The sequence below is a fragment of the Phyllopteryx taeniolatus genome, chromosome 6, assembly GCF_024500385.1.
Source record: "Phyllopteryx taeniolatus isolate TA_2022b chromosome 6, UOR_Ptae_1.2, whole genome shotgun sequence".
In the NCBI taxonomy this organism is placed as follows: Eukaryota; Metazoa; Chordata; class Actinopteri; order Syngnathiformes; family Syngnathidae; genus Phyllopteryx; species Phyllopteryx taeniolatus.
Window position 1 is genome coordinate 5,015,908 of NC_084507.1, and position 18,926 is coordinate 5,034,833.

The following is an 18,926-nucleotide window of genomic DNA, read 5'->3' on the forward strand; positions in this document are numbered from 1 at the left end:
CAGTGTCTTAAGAGTAGTCAGGCGTAGTTAGGATGATAAGATGCAGCTGCTCGACTCCAACATGTCAACCCTGCAAAGCACTCATGACACACACACACACACACACACATACTCAAGGGCTGGACTCAGGGTGCTGAAACAGCAGCCCTGACACAAATGGGTGTCTGTTGTCGTACTGGAGTGGCTCCAACTACCGGAGACAAATTCCATGTGTGTTTTCGACATACTTGGCAAATAAAGATGATTCTGAATGGTTTTAATCCACTTTTTTTTAGAGGAAACATGTAGTGCATCACCAGGACACATTCATTCAATATTAAGAAAAGTAATCAAAATGTAATCAAATGTAATTTGTTATATTACTTTAAGAAAGCAATTGAAATGCAGTAGTATTCCATTTTCAGCAAGGTACCTTGTAATTGTACCCAACTATATTATCAAAGAAATCTTCCCAACACTGTATATGCTGTACATATACCCTCCACACCAAGTGGACAACTTAGCTGAACATTATTGTAACATTAGTATCAGAAGCTAGTGCTGATTGCAATAACACAACCAACACTTCGCTTTTGGCTTTGACATGATGGAGCGTCTGCACAAAGGGGTTCTGTCATGGTCTGTGTTTTAGTTTAGATTATATCTAGTTTTGTTTCATGTCTTCCTGTGTCCCATGTTGTTCATGTCTTTTGTGCTCATTTATTGTGTCCACCTGTTCTCATCAACCTTCTACCTTGTGTCAACCAATCAGCTACCTCCAGCCTCTCATGTCTTGTACATGTGTTCCTCGTTGTCTTGTCAATTTGTTTGTATTTAGTTCCCTGGTTTCTTTCAGTGCCTGTTGGTTCATTGCCAAATGTTGTTTGTCGTTTCTTTAAGTCATTTCACTAGTAATGTCCTGATTCCTGTTTTGGGTTTAATCGAGTGTTTCATTGTTACTTTGATTATTGATCGTGGGACTTTGTTTAATTAGATTTTTCCCCATGCCTTGGTTGCCTGTTTTTTTTTTTTTTTTAATAAATCTTTTTTTTTTTTTTTTCTGCACTCCTGCCTGGCCTCCCTGCTTCCCCCGCACTTGGGTCCTCCACGTTTTGTCTCACCTTCCAACACCACGAAAACAAACCCGACCCTGACAGTTTCTTTAATTTTGGAACTTTGGCCATCCCAGCTGCCGAGTCATTGGCTGAGAAACTTGGTGTGTGGGTGAATATTGTTAATTGGCCCCACTTTTGGAAGGTTCATAATGGTTCGCTCACAAACACATTTCCAGAAATAAACAGATAAGATTTACTTGGTAATTTCACACTTCATAGAGCTGCATGCACTCCAGAGACACATATTTGTATACAAGACATTAAAAAGTATTTTTTTTCATGTCCCCTTAAAAAAATAAAAAAACATTTAAAATTGTCAACGCTCTTTATTGAAATAAGACAGTCGACCCATTTTTTTTTTGACTACACAGCCACAGAGTGATCAATCAGTCTGCTCTACATACATCATGGTACAATTTGTCACACATACAATATTTACATTAAACCAGCATAGATGAGATGGTTTGAGACATTTACTTTTTAAATGGTTTGGTAGAAAGCAGTCCAACTGAAGGAAGGGTTTCAAGGAGTAAACATGAGAGAAGTTTTTCTGTGTCCAACTCTTGAACGGGATATCATCTCGGGTAGTTTGTCACTATGCACAAAGATTTATGTCTAGGTTTAGAGATTACGCTCAGTCCAACTTCAGTGAGCCTACTGCTTTTGTGATACCAATGAACATGGTTAACATTAAATGACGGTTATTGGCATCAACATGCACCACTGCTAAATCCTTCATTGTGTTTACCTGTTTTTGTTCCCTTTAGCAGCTGGATGTGTTGCTGATGGGAGTTAAACATGGACAGCATAATGAGTTATGATACCAATATGCATGTGAGGTGTCTTCACACATAGAAAAGAGGCTGACAAAAAGGTTATCGGGCATCTTCCTCAGCACACCTCACGATGAGGCACTGGAACCATGTGATGTCTCCCAGCCAATAAGGCAAAAATGATATAGTGATACATCATGATAATGAAAAATGATATTACTGCACAACTTTGTAAAAGTATAAGAAATTGTAATATCTTGCAATGTACCTCAGTGCCGGCAGGGTTTATATCCAATCATTGTTTTCTTTTTCAAGTTGACAGTATATTTTAAAGTGCCCCTAAATATGGATTCAAAAGTAAAAATAAAATAAAAAGACGAATCAGAGCATGTAGCAAGAAAGAAAGTGGTACACCGACCATTTCATTTACAGTATGTCGCAAATATTCAAAATGAGCCTGTTATAATCCCCTCCCAGTTATCACGTTATTTTCACATCAGCTATTTGGTATGCTAGATCGCATCCAATGAAATCTTCCTCCATCAACGGGTTGGTTGATGACACTCACACAACCAGTAAGATTCACATCCACACAGAACATCTTTTAGAAGCACAGTGTCCTCACTGCACAAACACTACTTAAACCTGCTTCATAAATCAAATGCATTATTATTACTACCTATTTGTTTAGCATTTTTCAACTCAAATAGAATCATATCCCCCAAGCTTTCACATACATAAAAATAAGGTGAAAAGAAAATTTCACTAGTGCAAAAATAATTTCTTTTTGAGAGCAATAAATAAAAGAATAATAAAAATATATATGTATTTGACACGTAAGATCTTTTATAAAGAAAAACAAAGTGGCACTGGTGAACTAAAGCACAGACTTTCAATCATTTGTTTGAATCAAACACTAACTATGAACTGTAGCTGCACTTAATAGTAGTACGCAAATATTAAGTATGAACACTGAGTATGACTATTTTCTGACCGGTAACCACAATGTTCTTTTGACTCCAGGTCTTCATTAATGGCTAGGGTGCTATTGCCACCTGGTGGTCATTTCTATTAACTACAACCACTGTGTTTGTACATCATGTACAGTAAGTAAATGGCCAAAAGCTCCAATTCATCCATCCATCCATTTTTTGTACCGCTTATCCTCACTAGGGTCGCGGGCGTGCTGGAGCCAATCCCAGCTGACTCTGGGCGGGAGGCGGGGTACACCCTGAATTGGTCGCCAGCCAATTGCAGGGCACATTTTAACAAGCAACCATTCGTACTCGCATTCACACCTACGGGCAATTTCGAGTCTTCAATCAACCTACCATGCATGTTTTTGGGAAGTGGGAAGAAACTGGAGTAGCGTGACACAGGCACGGGGAGAACATGGCAAACTCCACACAGGCGAGGCTGGATTACAACCCGGGTCCTCAGAACTGTGAGGCAGATGTGCTAACCAGTCGTCCACTGTGCCGCCAACCTCCAATTCAACAAATAAAATTAAATTTTAAAAACAAATAAAAGAAAAATGGAACAGTCACAGAGATGCTGATCAATGGATTTCTATTCAACCAGCCTGCAAAGGAATTAAATCCTGACTGATGTTTGATGTAGACGCGTATACATTTGATATGTAGTCTTTCCATGAATATAGGGCTAAAAGAAATAGCATGATAAAATATGATATCTAAAACTAAACAGCTGAAATAACTAAACAGCTATTCATTTCAGCCACATGATCAATCTCCATTTGTTTGTATGACTTTTAGCTTTAAGACAAATGGTAAAATGGTCGATATACCTGCACCTACCCGAGCTGTTTACTTGTTGCTAATCTCGCACACCTTCTTCTGTATTACAAGATCACACAAATAAGGCAGAGACAAAATGCCACCGACATTTGTGACATTTTGGGAAAGAACAAACTGGGCAGTAAAATGTGAAATTCGAGATTCAGTTTTTCGTACTGTGCATTTCAATACCCACTCTGTCCTAAGGGAAGCTGTAACATGTTGGGTATTCACGACCGAGTTGGAACAGTGATCCTGTTCTTCGGAACTCAGCGGGCTGTGGTGACAGCTGCTCCACTCTCCAGTCAAACCTCCAGGTCAGGCATCGCTTCCTCCTTGAGCTGAATTTCATTGTCCGACCCCGTGCCCACATCCGAGTCAAATAGCGAGTGGTCCGAGTTGGGTGTGTGCGTGTGCGTTTGTCTGGCCGAGTGGCTGCTGGCGTCGCTCTCCTCCAGAGTGTCAGTCCTGGAGAAGAGCCCAAAGTCCGGCAGACCCGTCGGAGACGCCGTGCCGCCGGTGCTCTCGCTGTCGCCGTCGTAGTAAAGGTCCTCCACTTCCACGAACCATTCGGGCCAGAACCTCCTTCGCATCCGCTCGCAGAACATGGCTAAGTTGATCAGTTCCCCTAAGAGAACAGCAAGATCACATGAGCTCTGATCTGAGCTGTAGCAAGTGTTGTAAAAAAAACACAGAAGGTACAGTATATGTCAAATTGGAAATTCCCACTGCTGTGCAAAGATCTTCGGCATCTTTAGATTTACGTGGGGGGTGGCCAGTGAGGTGGCCAGCATTCAGTCTAGGGTGGCCGCAGCACCACTGGCCACCCCCTGGCTCCGCCCCTGAACACCGCTTGAGCAATATTTTATCATGCTTGAGCGACTATCGTCACACTTTGCAAAGTTTGCTAATATGTCGAGCAAAGTACCCACGCACCTCCTGACTGAAAGCAATGCTCTCGAGAAAACGGGGGGAAATTCTCTACACTTTGTGGGCAGAGTGAGACAGCTAAGAGACGGAGTCTGGAAGATCACCAGATCATCTTTTGAAGGTGTGCCTCCCGTGCCTACGTGGTGGCCAATGTTGAATGTGGTCATTGACGTGGTGGCTATGTGATGTTGGTTATAGCTATTGTGTATTGTGCCATAGAGCAGTGCTCTCTGCACTGAGAGAGAGAGAGAGAGAGAGAGAGAGAGAGAGAGAGAGAGAGAGAAAGAGAGAGAGAGAGAGAGAGAGAGAGCAGCATGAGGAATACAAAAGTCTTTGGAGTCTGGAACATGCTGTTTTTGGTACAGTAACATTTTTTTTGTCAAGCCGTTCGCCTTTGGCAATTGATTTAGAACGAGGAAGCACATGAATTCCTCGCGGCTCATGAAAGCGACTCGCCTATGTTGAGTACTGTACATCAACAATGTCACTAAGACGTGGTAAGTGTGGATAAATTGTGAAATTTTCAAACATTTTCAATCATTTTTTTTTTAATATCTATTCACAATAACTTTGTACTTTTCTAGGTGTTTTAGGCCACACAAAAAAATACTAAACAATAATTTTGTACTGTACAATAATATGGGTGCATATCGCCTCCAAAAAAAAATGGCTTCAATGTAAAGGACAACCGGCTATAGCGGACGACCTCCCGCCCTTATTAGTCCGTTCTATCGAGGTTCCACTGTACAGGGTTTGAAAATACAAAAGGGAAAATGTGCACAGCTTGGTATTTATTTGTGAAAATTAATCCAGACGTATGTCTTTCTTTTTAAAAAATATGATATTACACAAACCTTTCATGAGTTGTTCTGGCCGCGTACCAGGCAGAGTCCACATGGCCTGAGCAAGATGTCCAAACACTGTTGCATCTAATGTGGATATCTTGGAGCCCATAAAGTATTTTTTATCTCCTGTAGTGTGCAGAGGAGACAATTGTATTTAAACTCTCAAAGCAAAGAGATTTTAGAGTTTCTTCTACAGAACTAAGTCATTAAAGATAGGAGGTGGCATTTGTGCGTAGATCCACACAATAGAGACACTTAAGGGAAAGGTAATTGTTTATTATGTTAGTTAGCCCGCGAGCTAACGGGCTAGCAGGCGAGATGATGCCTTCAACGAGCAGCGCCTTCAACGAACACGCCCACACAGTCCTGCAGCTCAAGGGCGAGCCTTATTTTTGCTGATTTCAGAGCCTTATTTTACATAGATGGTGATTTTTAGATTCATTCAAATGTGGCAGGCTTTTTAAAAACACTCTTCTCTATGGTGGGTCAATTGTACAAGGCTTTTTTTTTTTTTTTTGCCTCATTGATTCAACTTTAATGTCGCTGTGTTGTTGTTTTAATGTATTGTGGTGTTTACATTTCCGTTGTGGGTTGTTGTTGTGTTGTGGTGTTTGCAATTGTTGTGACCTGTCTCGGCCACTATACATTTCATAGTCAGAGTTGAATCAGTACTTCTACTTTTACCTGAGACTTTTTATTTTTACACAAATATTTGTACTTCTACTTAAGTACAGAGTGTGAGTAGTTTTGCAACCTCTGCAGACTGCAGTATGTCCTCAAATCAAACGTCAGCGAATGTCCGGCAGGCATACAAAATAACATTCTACTTGCATTATGTAGTGGTTCTTCATTGATTCAAGATTACCATTTGAATGTAATAAACCATAATTGCATTAGACCAAAAAGCGAAATAGTCCCTCCTACCCAGCAGGGTGGCCAGCGTCCTCATGTCCTTCTCCATCAAGGCGTACACTTCCTCCTTTGAGAAGCGACCGATGCCGTGGCCGTACATCTCCCTGCGTACCACGCTGCCGTTCAGGCGGCTCAGCAGCCATTTTAGTGTGTCGCTAAGAGGGCCACTCATTGCCAGGAGCTTCTGGGTTTCCTCCAAGTTGTCCACCCACTGACAATAGGCGATCGTCCTGCATGAAACATGACATCCACAATGTTACAAATTAATAGTGCATTGGCCAGGTTTTATATAACATGCCATTAATAATGCACACACACACACACACGTAAACTCAGAAATACTGCATTTATATAGGATAGTTTGTATACTCCATGAAAATGTTGAGCATCCCGTGTTCTCTCTGTGGCGCAGATGTAGCGAGACACGCTGGAAACCACAGCAAAGTGCAATGAGCATGTCTCTTCAGATTGATTTCCTCATTTGAAGCAACCATTTAATGTGCCATGACGCCCCTCACACAGCTTGATCGACATGTTACTCATTCCCTTCCTCACAGATATGAGCCCATCATTTGCACCATCACCATATGCACCCGGCTGTCTGCATGCTTTACCTCAATTAACCATCAATCCAAGAAAGGGAAAATGTTCTTTCCAGTTGGAAGACCAACTGTGGACACGAAACGTTGGTCGATTTTAGCACCTGCCCAACTTGCTACTTAAATGCTGACTAGGATGCTGTGAAGCAGGGATGGGTGTGCATGACTGAGAGGGCCAATCTAAAATACTATTTTCAATTTGCTGCATGGATGTGGAGGGGTCCAAATGAGTTTTTTCACGGTGCCCCAAAATCCTGAATAGTGCTCCTGCGTGCAGACACTAACAAGATTAAGTCTCTATTAATTAACACACTTACACTTCCTCACCTTGTCTCTGGATAAACAGATTAGAGACTGACCTTTTAGTTCAGTCCAACTGTGGGACTAGACATACGATGGCATCATTCTAGGTAGACCAGTCAGGATAGTCATGATAAGACTGTAAAGAAGAGTCTGGTCTTCTGCTTGTTGTCTTCTGCTTCCCTCAATGGAAATTGGAGAAAAGATCAGGCTTATTTTACAGGTGGGGCTGGTGACTATACAGGGGCCGCCCACCATTTCTGTTTCTTATCTTCAGCCCTGAGAGCAAATGCTGTTGTTTGTTTGCAGATTTGAAAAGCCCATATGAGGGCTAGTCAGATGACCAAAATATTAAAAGGGATTTAGCTGAAGGGGGCAGTGGGGGTAGAAGGGTTGTTTTTCTACTCCTTCATCTAATTCATTAAAAAGGCTAAAACAGGCTGAAGCACTCTGAGTGGAATGTGCACCCAATTGTATACCTTCACAGATATGAATGTTTCCAAGAAATAATGGGCTCATCTTCCTTGGTCCCTATTTCATCTCTCAACAAAGATTTGGAAAAAATCCCTTAAGTAGATTTTCTATAATCCTGCTGCAGAAACAAAGAAACTAACAAACGCAAGTCAAGACAGTATTACTTCCTCAGTCATAAATAATTGAAGCAGTTCTCAAAGATCTTCCCATGGGAATTAATTGGAATATACTGTAAGAGAATTTGGGGGAATTAAAAAGAAATGAAATTTGGAAATGACGGGTTTGTAAAAACAAAAAAACAAAAAGTTGCAGAATGATCTTGGTTGCAACACCCAAATTGAAGAAATAATCAGTTGTTCCTCGATCACATGCGCTGATAATTTCCAAAATCAAGCATGTTACAGGAGAAGTATTTCAGCCTTTCTAATGTATTTGGGCCATCAGACCACACTCACTCAAGTATGTGTTGATGATATTGGGCTGAAGATACAATATTTGATCTATTGTAGTTACATTTTACCTAGTTAAAAAAAATACGGCAATAAATCAACCAGCAACAGAGAATATTATAGGGAATATGGATATTTATGTTCACTTGAATGTTGCTTGATGGAAAAAATAAAGATGACCTTTACTGCATTCGATTCAATAAAAGTGTGCAATGTCTTTGAATGTCTGAAGTTCCCCAGATATATTTTAAGCCCAGAAAAAACAAACCCTAGTCAGCCGTCCCCTCAAATTAACAGCCATTAGTAGAGTCATGATTTGCATTTGGTAATGTAGTTAATAATCCAACTAATATGCCAATACAATGACACAAGAATGCAAACATTTCCCGAACAGGAAACATCAACACAGAGTGCGTTTGACACTGACATTGACTTCAAATGAAGTTGTGGTCTCATCTTTCAATTAAAAAATCTCTCCCTTTATACAACCCCAATTCCAATGAAGTTGGGACGTTGTGTTAAACATAAATAAAAACAGAATACAATGATTTGCAAATCATGTTCAACCTATATTTAATTGAATCCACTACAAAGACAAGATGTTTAATGTTCAAACTGATAAACTTTATTGTTTTTAGCAAATAATCATTCACTTAGAATTTTATGGCTGCAACACGTTCCAAAAAAGCTGGGACAGGGTCATGTTTACCACTGTGTTACATCACCTTTTCTTTTAACAACATTCAATAAACCTTTGGGAACTGAGGACACTAATTGTTGAAGCTTTGTAGGTGGAATTCTTTCCTATTCTTGCCTGATGTGGAGCTTCAGCTGTTCAACAGTCCGGGGTCTCCGTTGTTGTATTTTACGCTGCATAATGCGCCAACCATTTTCAACGGGAGACAGGTCTGGACTGCAGACAGGCCAGTCTAGTACCCGCACTCTTTTACTACGAAGCGACGCTGTTGTAACACGTGCAGAATGTGGTTTGGCATTGTCTTACTGAAATAAGAAGGGGCATCCATGAAAAAGATGCTGCTTGGATGGCAGCATATGTTTCTTCAAAACCTGTATGTACCTTTCAGCATTAATGCTGCCTTCACATATGTGTAAGTTACCCATGCCATTGGCACTAACACAGCCCCATACCATCACAGATGCTGGCTTTTGAACTTTGCGTCCATAACAGTCCGGATGGTTCTTTTCCTCTTTGGCCCGGAGGACACGACGCCCACAATTTCCAAAAACAATTTGAAATGTGGACTCGTTGGACCACAGAACACTTTTCATCAGTCCATCTCAGATGAGCTCGGGCCCAGAGAAGCTGGCGGCGTTTCTGGGTGTTGTTGATAAATGGTTTTGCTTTGCATAGTAGAGTTTCAAGTTGCACTTACGGATGTAGCGCCGAACTGTATTTACTGACACTGGTTTTCTGAAGTGTTTCTGAACACATGTGGTGATATCCTTTCCACATTGATGTCGGTTTTTGATGCAGTGCCGCCTGAAGGATCGAAGGTCACGGGTATTCAATGTTTGTTTTGGGCCTTGCCGCTTACATGCAGTGATTTCTCCAGATTCTCTGAATCTTTTGATGATATTATGGACCGGAGATGATGAAATCCCTAAATTCCTTGCAATTGTACGTTGAGGAACATTGTCCTTAAACCGTTCGACTTTTTTCTCACACACTTGGTCACAAAGAGGTGAACTTCGCCCCATCTTTGTGTGTGAATGACTGAGCAATTCAGGGAAGCTCCTTTTATACCCAATAATGGCACTCACCTTTTCTCAATTCGCCTGTTCACCTGTGGGATGTTCCAAACAGGTGTTTGATGAGCATTCCTCAACTTTCTCAGTCTTTTTGGCCACCTGTCCCAGCTTTTTTGGAACGTGTTGCAGCCATAAAATTCTGAGTTAATGATTATTTGCTCAAAACAATAAAGTTTATCAGTTTGAAGATTAAATATCTTGTCTTTGTAGTGTATTCAATTAAATATAGTTCGAACATGATTTGCAAACCATTGTATTCTGTTTTTTATTTTTGTTTAACACAATGTCCCAACTTAATTGGTATTGGGGTTGTATGTTAAATCAAGGTTGTACAAATTTTTCCACAGAGTGCCACAAACAGAAAAATGAAAGTAAAAGGTGGGCCCCCTTCAACTTGAGCTTATATAACAAGCTGAAATCAATTTAATATGCTTTAGGTCAACATATGATAAGCAGTTAAAACAGTCTAAATCTCAGCTTGGTGTTATTGGTGACAAAGCAAAAAGTTATAACAGTAGTACTGGTGTGATGATGACGATGCAGACCATAGCTTGTGCTGTAACACTACAAAAATGTCAGGAAAAAACTACTAGAACATCTACACTTAATTTGGGGTTAATCAGCGGCACTTTAAAGGTGTGCGCTGACTCCCGTTTTACACGAGTTTGAATGTGATCAGTTAATTCTGAACACAACCACGTCACAAGTTATAAGAGGATGTGCACACTTGTGTAACTACAGCATCTCAGTTGTTCATTTTTACTTTCCCTTTCTACAAGTATAAGATTTCAGGTTTTGTTTTGGGTTTTTTTTTCATTTGAGTTGCACAGATTATAGGTCGCATAAACAGTGGAAAACGTTTTGAAATGATTTATCTTGGTCTCATTTGTTTTGTTAGTTTTTTTTTATTTTTTTACCTTTGAGTCATTCATATATTCCTCCTACAATTTAAAGAAAGACACACAGTAGAGGATGTCGCATGATGATGTTGTGTGGTCGTATGGTTGCTAGTTGTTCAGTCTTCTGTGACCTTTTTCGAGGCTCTTCCTAACCTGAAACCAGCTACACAAACAGCAACATGCCACTGCACTGCCCTTCCCTGACATTAATATTTAATACAGGAAGTGAGCATGGAAGTCTCAACGTGGCACAGCGTAGACAGAGCACGGCGAGGAAACATTCGACGAGCGCGAGGCATCGAGTAATGTGGCTTACATCACTGACCTCGGTGGATGGAAATTAATGCTTTTTGATGATCTCAGCATGTCATGGGCAAAATACACAGTGAGGTATGCGTGTGTGTGTGTGCGTGCGTGCGTGCGTGCGTGTGTGTCAGTCAATGGAGCTTTTAGGTAATAGAAAAACACTCAAGGCTTGAGGCAGGAAAGTGAGTTCTGAGAAGTGATCTCTTTCTCACCCAGACAAGGTGGAGTGACTCACCACTGGAACGCTACTGCACATCCTTATGTGTTTCACGAGCCTTCTTCTTGTTATCGTTTTGGCAGTACAATATTTCCTTCAATATGAATAGGGAGATGCAAATAGTCTGAAACCATGATGCACAACTGCTACAACCAAAGACCAACAATGAGTGCTTGAAAGAATTAAATGTTACCTCTATGTGCCCTGCAATTCAAACAACCATTCACACTCACATTCACACCTACGGGCAATTTAGAGTCTTCAATTAGACTTACTTACTTAACTTCGTCGGGAATCCGGACTGTGAGCTGGTTTAACGCGCTGCACGGCTGGCGTCACGTAAGTAAGCGCTCCCCCCGCCCCACCACCACCGTCAATCACCCACAGCTTCGCTAGTTAAACAGTTAATCTTGTCACCTTTTCTCGCTCTTCGCATCAAAATGAATATGGTGGGAGCAATTTTCAATCATTTTGTGCCATGATTACGTTAGGGGCATTGTTACATTATGGGTTTCTCTTGTAGAAGCCCAAAATCGAATACTGGCACATATTGTATTAACGGCCCATAATGCAATACATTCGCCCTTTTTAAAACGTAACAGGCTCATAACATAATTTAGCATTACGTTATAGACTCAATTATTACATTTGCAAAGAATGTTTTTTTTTTTTTTTTGTTTTCTTAACCAGGCAAATTAATTTAATAATCAGCCAATAGCATAATAAGCTATTACGTTACTGGCCAAAGTGTATTACATTGTAGGTTCAGGACTTTTATTAAATTATTGGCCAGTTATTATATTATGGGCCTATTACATTTTAAAAAGGTCAAACGTATTACTTCATGGGCTGTTATTACATTATGGACTTCTACATACCACAATAATAAACAGCTACAAAAACAAATAAAATAAATTAATACAGCGGAACCTCTAAGGTAGAGGTGTCAAACTCATTTTTGTCATGGGCTACATTGTAGTTGTGGTTTTCCTCAGAGGGCCTTTATGACTGCAGCCATATAAATGTATAATCATCTCATTATATTCATATATATGCATAATTGATGCATGCATAATTCTTAAATGAGGCTCTTCAATCTCGTGTGTAACAGTGGGCTGGATCTTGCTGGCGAGTGTGCGCATTCCGGTATTACAGAAAACAAAATACTGTCAAAACACAAACAAAGTCATCATCAGAAATGCAGCTGTTCAGTGGCACTGAAGTTCCTGCTATTTGTTTAGTTGTACAAATTAGTATGTTTATGAGTCGGGACCGGCGGCACGGTGGCCGACTGGTTAGAGCGTCAGCCTCACAGTTCTGAGGACCCGGGTTCAATCCCCGGCCCCGCCTGTGTGGAGTTTGCATGTTCTCCCCGTGCCTGCGTGGGTTTTCTCTGGGTACTCCGGTTTCCTCCCACATCCCAAAAACATGCATGAATTGGAGACTCTAAATTGCCCGTAGGCATGACTGTGAGCGCGAATGGTTGTTTGTTCCTATGTGCCCTGCGATTGGCTGGCAACCAGTTCAGGGTGTACCCCGCCTCCTGCCCGATGACAGCTGGGATAGGCTCCAGCACGCCCGCGACCCTAGTGAGGAGAAGCGGCTCAGAAAATGGATGGATGGATGGATGGATGAGTCGGGACCTTCTCTTCAAACGTTGCTCTCACCTAATGTTGTGACTGGTGATTATATGACATGGCCAGATAAAAGTCATCTCCAAAGCTGCAAAACTACATGGAGCACCTTACCAGTATAGATGTTCTTCAACCATTTTGGTGACAGCTCGAGAGACGGCTCGCTCCTCTTGTGTGAGGTTGTGGTTGAGGTTGACTCCCAGTTTCTCTTCCAGGAAGTCTACGATGAACTCTGACCCTGAGACCTGTTCATAGTTGTACTCCAGCCAAGGCATTTTGCCCTGTGGTGACAGCTTCCCATCAAAATAGTTCTAGGGAGAAACACAGCATCGTGTAAGAATCCATCCATCCATTTTCTATAGCGCTTGTCCTCATCATTCAGACTCGCACCTATGGACAATTTATCGTCTTCAATTAACCTAACATGCATGTTTTTTGGAATGAGGGAGGAAGCCGGAGTACCTGGAGAAACGCACAGGGAGAACATGCAAACTCCACACAGGAAGGCCGAGATTCGAACCCTCAACCTCAAAACTGTGATGCAGATGTGCTAACCACTAGCTCACTGTGCTGTGTAACGGAAGAATATTTCACATAAATACAGTAAATATAATTGCTTAAAAACAGGAAAGAGTCATCATGATTTCCAGGCTCGTTGCTCACAAGAACCCAAAAGGCCAGCACTTACCTGATAGGGCAGGTCCACCATTCTCAGATAAGTCTCTATTTTGAGGCAGAAAGGTGAGAGGCTAGGGACACCATTCTTTGGTCTGGAGAACTGATGGAGGATGATGGCGTCTTTAGAGTCCAGCTCCTGCTCCTTCCTGCACAGCACACACACACACACACACACACACACCCAGAGAGAGAGAATTTTGTTTTTAAATGGATCTCGTCTGGTACTTTTTGTCTCTACATAATATGGTCGCTCACTCTGTAAAATCAAACCAAATCAGTTTAATCTGTAAACCGATCAATCCTTGACTGACTGAGTCCTCACACTGTTTTCACGAACAGCTGGACATTTCCGGTCCCTCTCGAAAGATGCAGTCATACACTGTGCACAAATCATGTACTCACTTTTAATGCGCTTGGATGCTGTTTCAGTCATGCTGTGCGATTTGGTTGTTTTATTAGTTTTGTTTTCATCACAGATCAAAGTCCCTTTGGACATACAGTATCATGGAATCAAATGCTAACTAACAAAAAATGTATCCATTTTGTATACCACTTATCCTGTTCAAGGGTGCACAGGGAGCTGGATCTTATGCCAGCTGACTTAAGGGGAAAGGCAGACTACACGCTGGACTGGTCACCACAGGGGACATGTTGACACAGACAACAGTCGCACTGACACTGACACTAGTGGGAATTGAACCCACTCTGCCTGCGCCAAAGTCAGACAAGTTAACAACTACTTATACCACAGATGACTCCATTCTGATCCAATTCTTTCCATATTAGTCTAGCTGTGTGGCAACAGCAGTGGTATACAACTGCACTCCATCACAATGAGGAGGAGTCTCTTATACTGACATAAGGTACCCAAAATATTAGAAACGGCTCTCAGTGTGGTGCAATGCAAGAACACAAATTGTCAGTCAAGGGCGACCTGGCATTGACCTAAGTTGTATTAATATATTAGTTTTCACAGAGAGGACTCGCAAAGTGCTTCAAGTAGTTAAAATACAGTACAGTGATACATACAAAAATACAGAATCACAACGTTTTACAATTAATACTGAGGGGGGGAAACACACAATCAAAATAAATATAAACGCTTTTTAATTGAATTTTATTTATTTTTGTAGTAGTATTGAGGAAGAACAGAGGAACATGTTTGGATGAAGGTTTATTTTGATTGTTTTTTTTCACGAAAGCTTTTGCATATTTTTATAGAACTAATTATTCAACGACATTTATTTTTTAAACCATTTGTGTCCCCTTAGTTCAGGTTCTGTTCAGTTACATAATTGTTTAAGTATTTGCTTGACATTTTATTGGGGTTTTTTCATACGCCGTCTTCGTATATTTTTAGTCAAGATACATTTATATAGCTTTATTGGTTTTTGCACCAAACGTCACTTGTGTTACTGTTCCTGTTCTTTTTATTTATTTACTTTATGATTATTATGATTATTTTTAATGCCTAGATGATATTCAGTATCCCAATGCCGTACCACTTGTTGTGTAAATCAACCCCAGTAGTGTGTTTTGTTTTTGCTTTTCAGTTTCTTCAACACATTACACTCCCTCAAGGGGAACCGCACTCAATGAAATCTAATTTTGTTCAGGGCCCCATGGAGGCTCGGGCCGGTTCTGATACGATAGGCCGGTTAGTGGCTCTGATAAAATCACGTGAGGCGACCAGGCCGCCTTTGTGTCTCTGTCCACTGCCCTGTGGTGCTGAAACTGTTCGTCGAGCAGTCACAAGCGTCGCAGCGTTTATGTTCACAGATCTAAGGATGTGTGATCATTTAAGACCCCCATACATTAGATTTATAACAACAACAACAACAACAACAACAACAACTGCATTACACCAAAATGACGTCACGTGTCCCAAGCAGATGATGCTGGTTGGACTTCAGTGGGGTGCACGTGATTCTGCGGCAGCGCTCGCGCACTAAGGTTAGAGCCACTGTTTACACAGGATGTATTCACACCTCCGTACCGGCCTAGCCCGAAATAATCCTGCCATCGCCAGCCATGCACACTTAACTATAGTCCATTAATCCGTTTGGCATGCCAAGGACTGCTCACATCTCGAGGGATGTAGACTGCTGAGGAGCAGCAGTGGGGGTTCATTAAAGGTCGGCCCTTGGACCACTTCGGTTTTAGTCACGCTCGGGTGCCGACGGGGGCGGACACGGGAGCTGGCACACGAGCAGACGCGTGACTTCATTATGATCGAAATATACATTTACCCCCCTCGCTTGTTGAGACGTGCCCTTGGAAAGAGGAAGTGGACGCTGAAGCCTCGGGGACAAGCTTGGACCAGAGTTTTTATGAGGGGAAAAAGACGAGCCTACCTGATGGCAAGCAGCTCGTGCAGCAAGTAGGCTGCAGCGGCCAGGAGGGCCCCCCCGGTGATGTAGAGGGTCTTCTTCCACCAGGAGTCCGAGGCCAGAGCCGTCATGATGCCGCCGTAGTCCTGCAAAGGGAAGGCGATGATGTATCCATACAACGACTGCGGCTGCTCGGACACACACAGCCCGAGGGGGAGGCTGTGATTCCGGCCCAGATCCACCACGCACGGCCGGGAAGAGGCGAAGCCAGTAGCCCAGTACATCCTCCCTCCGTCGGTCACACGCAGCCCTCTTCCTCGGCGCTCGGCTCCCTGCTAGGCTGCATGTACGAGCCGGTCCGGTCTACGGCATGGTGCCGCGGGGGACTAGTATAGTTCCACAAAACTATAAGGAGTAAACAGCTCGATTCCCCCTCCCCAGGACGAAGATGCTAAGCCCCCCACCTCCAAGTTCACTTTCATTTGACGCGTCTGTCATCGTCGAGTTCCGGGGAAGTACAGCAGCCTCACTTCCGGAACACGTGTTTCAAAATAAATCCTATACGTGTGCTGACATTGACTCGGGCGCTGTTTCCCGCGAGCACAGATACAGTATTTGTAGTAAATAGATCATTTCCAGGTCAATCGATGATCTCTCACAGCACAGAAGTTGCTAATCCCTGGACTAGTAGAGCGCTCAAATGAACACGTTTGAGATGAACAACAAAATCCAGGTTGCAGTTTGATTTGCAAACCCTTGTATGCATTTTAGATTCAACTTTATAATCACTTCACGGGCAAATATAAAGAGCTAGGCTTTGTCACAATCGACTCAAGTACCCAAGGACAGTGACCAAGTATTCGTACTACAATATAATGTAAAATTGCCTGCCCTAATATAAATAGAGTCACCGGCTGTGTAGTGATGCACTCGCCCTGACTTTGGTTCAGGCGGTGTGGGTTCACTTCTCACTCAGCCAATGTGTGAATGTGAGCGGAAATCGCTGTCAAATCTCGTTGTGCTCTGCGATTGACCAGCGACCAGTCCGGGGTGTAGTCTGAATTTGACTTGAATGTCGGCTAAAATAGGCTCCAGCTCTCATGACCCTGAACAGGATAAGTGCTGTATATATATAAAACGGATGGAAAGATAGATATTACGTTTGGGCTGCATTACTTTAATTTTGGCAAACTATAGTTGAGGGCCGGTCTCAGTGTAGGAAATAGTTGTAACTTAACACAGCCGGCCTATTGTCTGCCGGAGTTGAGGAGCGACCCCACCCTGACGAACCACTGAGACAAGTGGCCACCATAAATATAAATGTACTTCGACTGCATATCATTTTTAGTTCCATCCCACGAGCGTTGTATGTTCTAAATAGTTTTCTTGTAAATTGTGAATAAAGTGGATGTAAATAAGTTTATATATATATATGTATATATTTAAACTGTACAATAGAGAGAGCCATTGTAGTTTGCAGTGCTACTTTTATTTATCTACATGAGACATCATGTGACATCATGTGACATGACTTGACTACAGTTAAATCGCTTCAAGGTCGCATTCTACAGGCAGCGAATGTTCCTCGCACGAATCAACATTTGAGCTTCTTGCTGGTCGACGTGTTCAACGCATATAAAAGTCATCCCAAGAGAATAAAGTCTCCTACTGTACTCACTCCGGAGCAAACGCGGAAGCGCAGCAGGTAATTCGTGTTGAAGCCGCCGACCATCGCGTGTTGTCGGACAATGTTGGCCGGGCATGCCTCCAGATGGCCGCGAACAACTTGCTCAAAGAAGATTTCGTCAAGATCCTTCCGACATCGGGACTGCCAACAGGTGGCCACGTGTCCACATCAATAACAAGATCACCTTTAAAGGAGAGCAGCCGGATGATCTGCGTCCGTCCGTGCGCCACCAGTACCGCAATTTACAGGCTCCCGAACTCGGCTTGGGTGCGCGCGCAGGAGGACTCGAAGGTGGGAGGCCAAGCCGCCTGTGGGGTGGCCAAACTTTGTTTTAAATTCATTCTTTCTTGTTAACATGTTACGTCATCACGCTTGTTACATTTTATAATCAATCTCATAACATTAAAAATTTCTCTTGGTTAAATACAACTTTATTCTCGTAAGATTTTATCATGACTAAATAGACCTTTGAAGATTATGACTTTATTCTCAAACATGACATTTTTTTCCCCCCTCTAAAAACAAATGTAGCCATCCATCCATCCATCCATTTTCTGAGCCGCTTCTCCTCACTAGGGTCGCGGGCATGCTGGAGCCTATCCCAGCTGTCATCGGGCAGGAGGCGGGGTACACCCTGAACTGGTTGCCAGCCAATCGCAGGGCACACACAAACAAACAACCATCCACACTCACGTTCACACCTACAGGCAATTTAGAGTCTCCAATTAATGCATGTTTTTGAGATGTGGGAGGAAACCGGAGTGCCCGGAGAAAACCCACGCAGGCACGGGGAGAACATGCAAACTCCACACAGGCGGGGCCGAGGATTAAACACGGGTCCTCAGAACTGTGAGGCTGACGCTCTAACCAGTCGGCCACCGTGCCGCCACAAATGTACCTTGTTTCTCAAAATGGGCTCTATGGCATTTAGGGGTACACGGTGATGTTGAATCGAGTCCTTGGAAAACTTTCTCCCCTCCAAGAGGTTTCTTAACCCAAAAATAAAAGTTCTGAGAATCCTTGGAGTATACTTTATTCCTATTATTTCTTTTCTTTCAGGTTGAGGTTTGGAGGGGGCCACTCACTCCATGACCATAATATGCTTTTTTTCTCAAGTAGAACTATGTTGCCCTGACAATATGTTTTTGTCATGCCATCCACAGCTTGATTTTGAATTGAACATCATTAACATCATTAACACATAACAGCGTGGATCAAATAATCGTTTCCCCG

The 18,926-nt window shown here is 42.3% G+C and overlaps 1 protein-coding gene across 2 annotated transcripts; it reads right to left on the bottom strand.

Moving 5' to 3' along the window:
- Positions 1-1,273: 1,273 nt before the first annotated feature.
- On the bottom strand, positions 1,274-17,940 carry faxcb (failed axon connections homolog, metaxin like GST domain containing b). Of its 2 annotated transcripts, XM_061775748.1 has the most exons (7): positions 17,685-17,940; positions 16,031-16,152; positions 13,687-13,822; positions 13,113-13,309; positions 6,363-6,580; positions 5,448-5,564; positions 1,274-4,291 (listed from the first exon to the last, which is right to left on the bottom strand). In XM_061775748.1, the coding sequence occupies exons 1-7, from the start codon at positions 17,736-17,738 to the stop codon at positions 3,969-3,971; spliced, it is 1,167 nt and encodes a 388-aa protein (XP_061631732.1). In that variant the 5' UTR covers positions 17,739-17,940; the 3' UTR covers positions 1,274-3,968. The 2 variants fall into 2 exon arrangements, with proteins under 2 accessions (XP_061631732.1, XP_061631731.1); XM_061775747.1 differs by lacking the exon at positions 17,685-17,940 and having other exon boundaries at positions 16,031-16,636.
- Between the last annotated feature and the right edge of the window lie 986 nt (positions 17,941-18,926).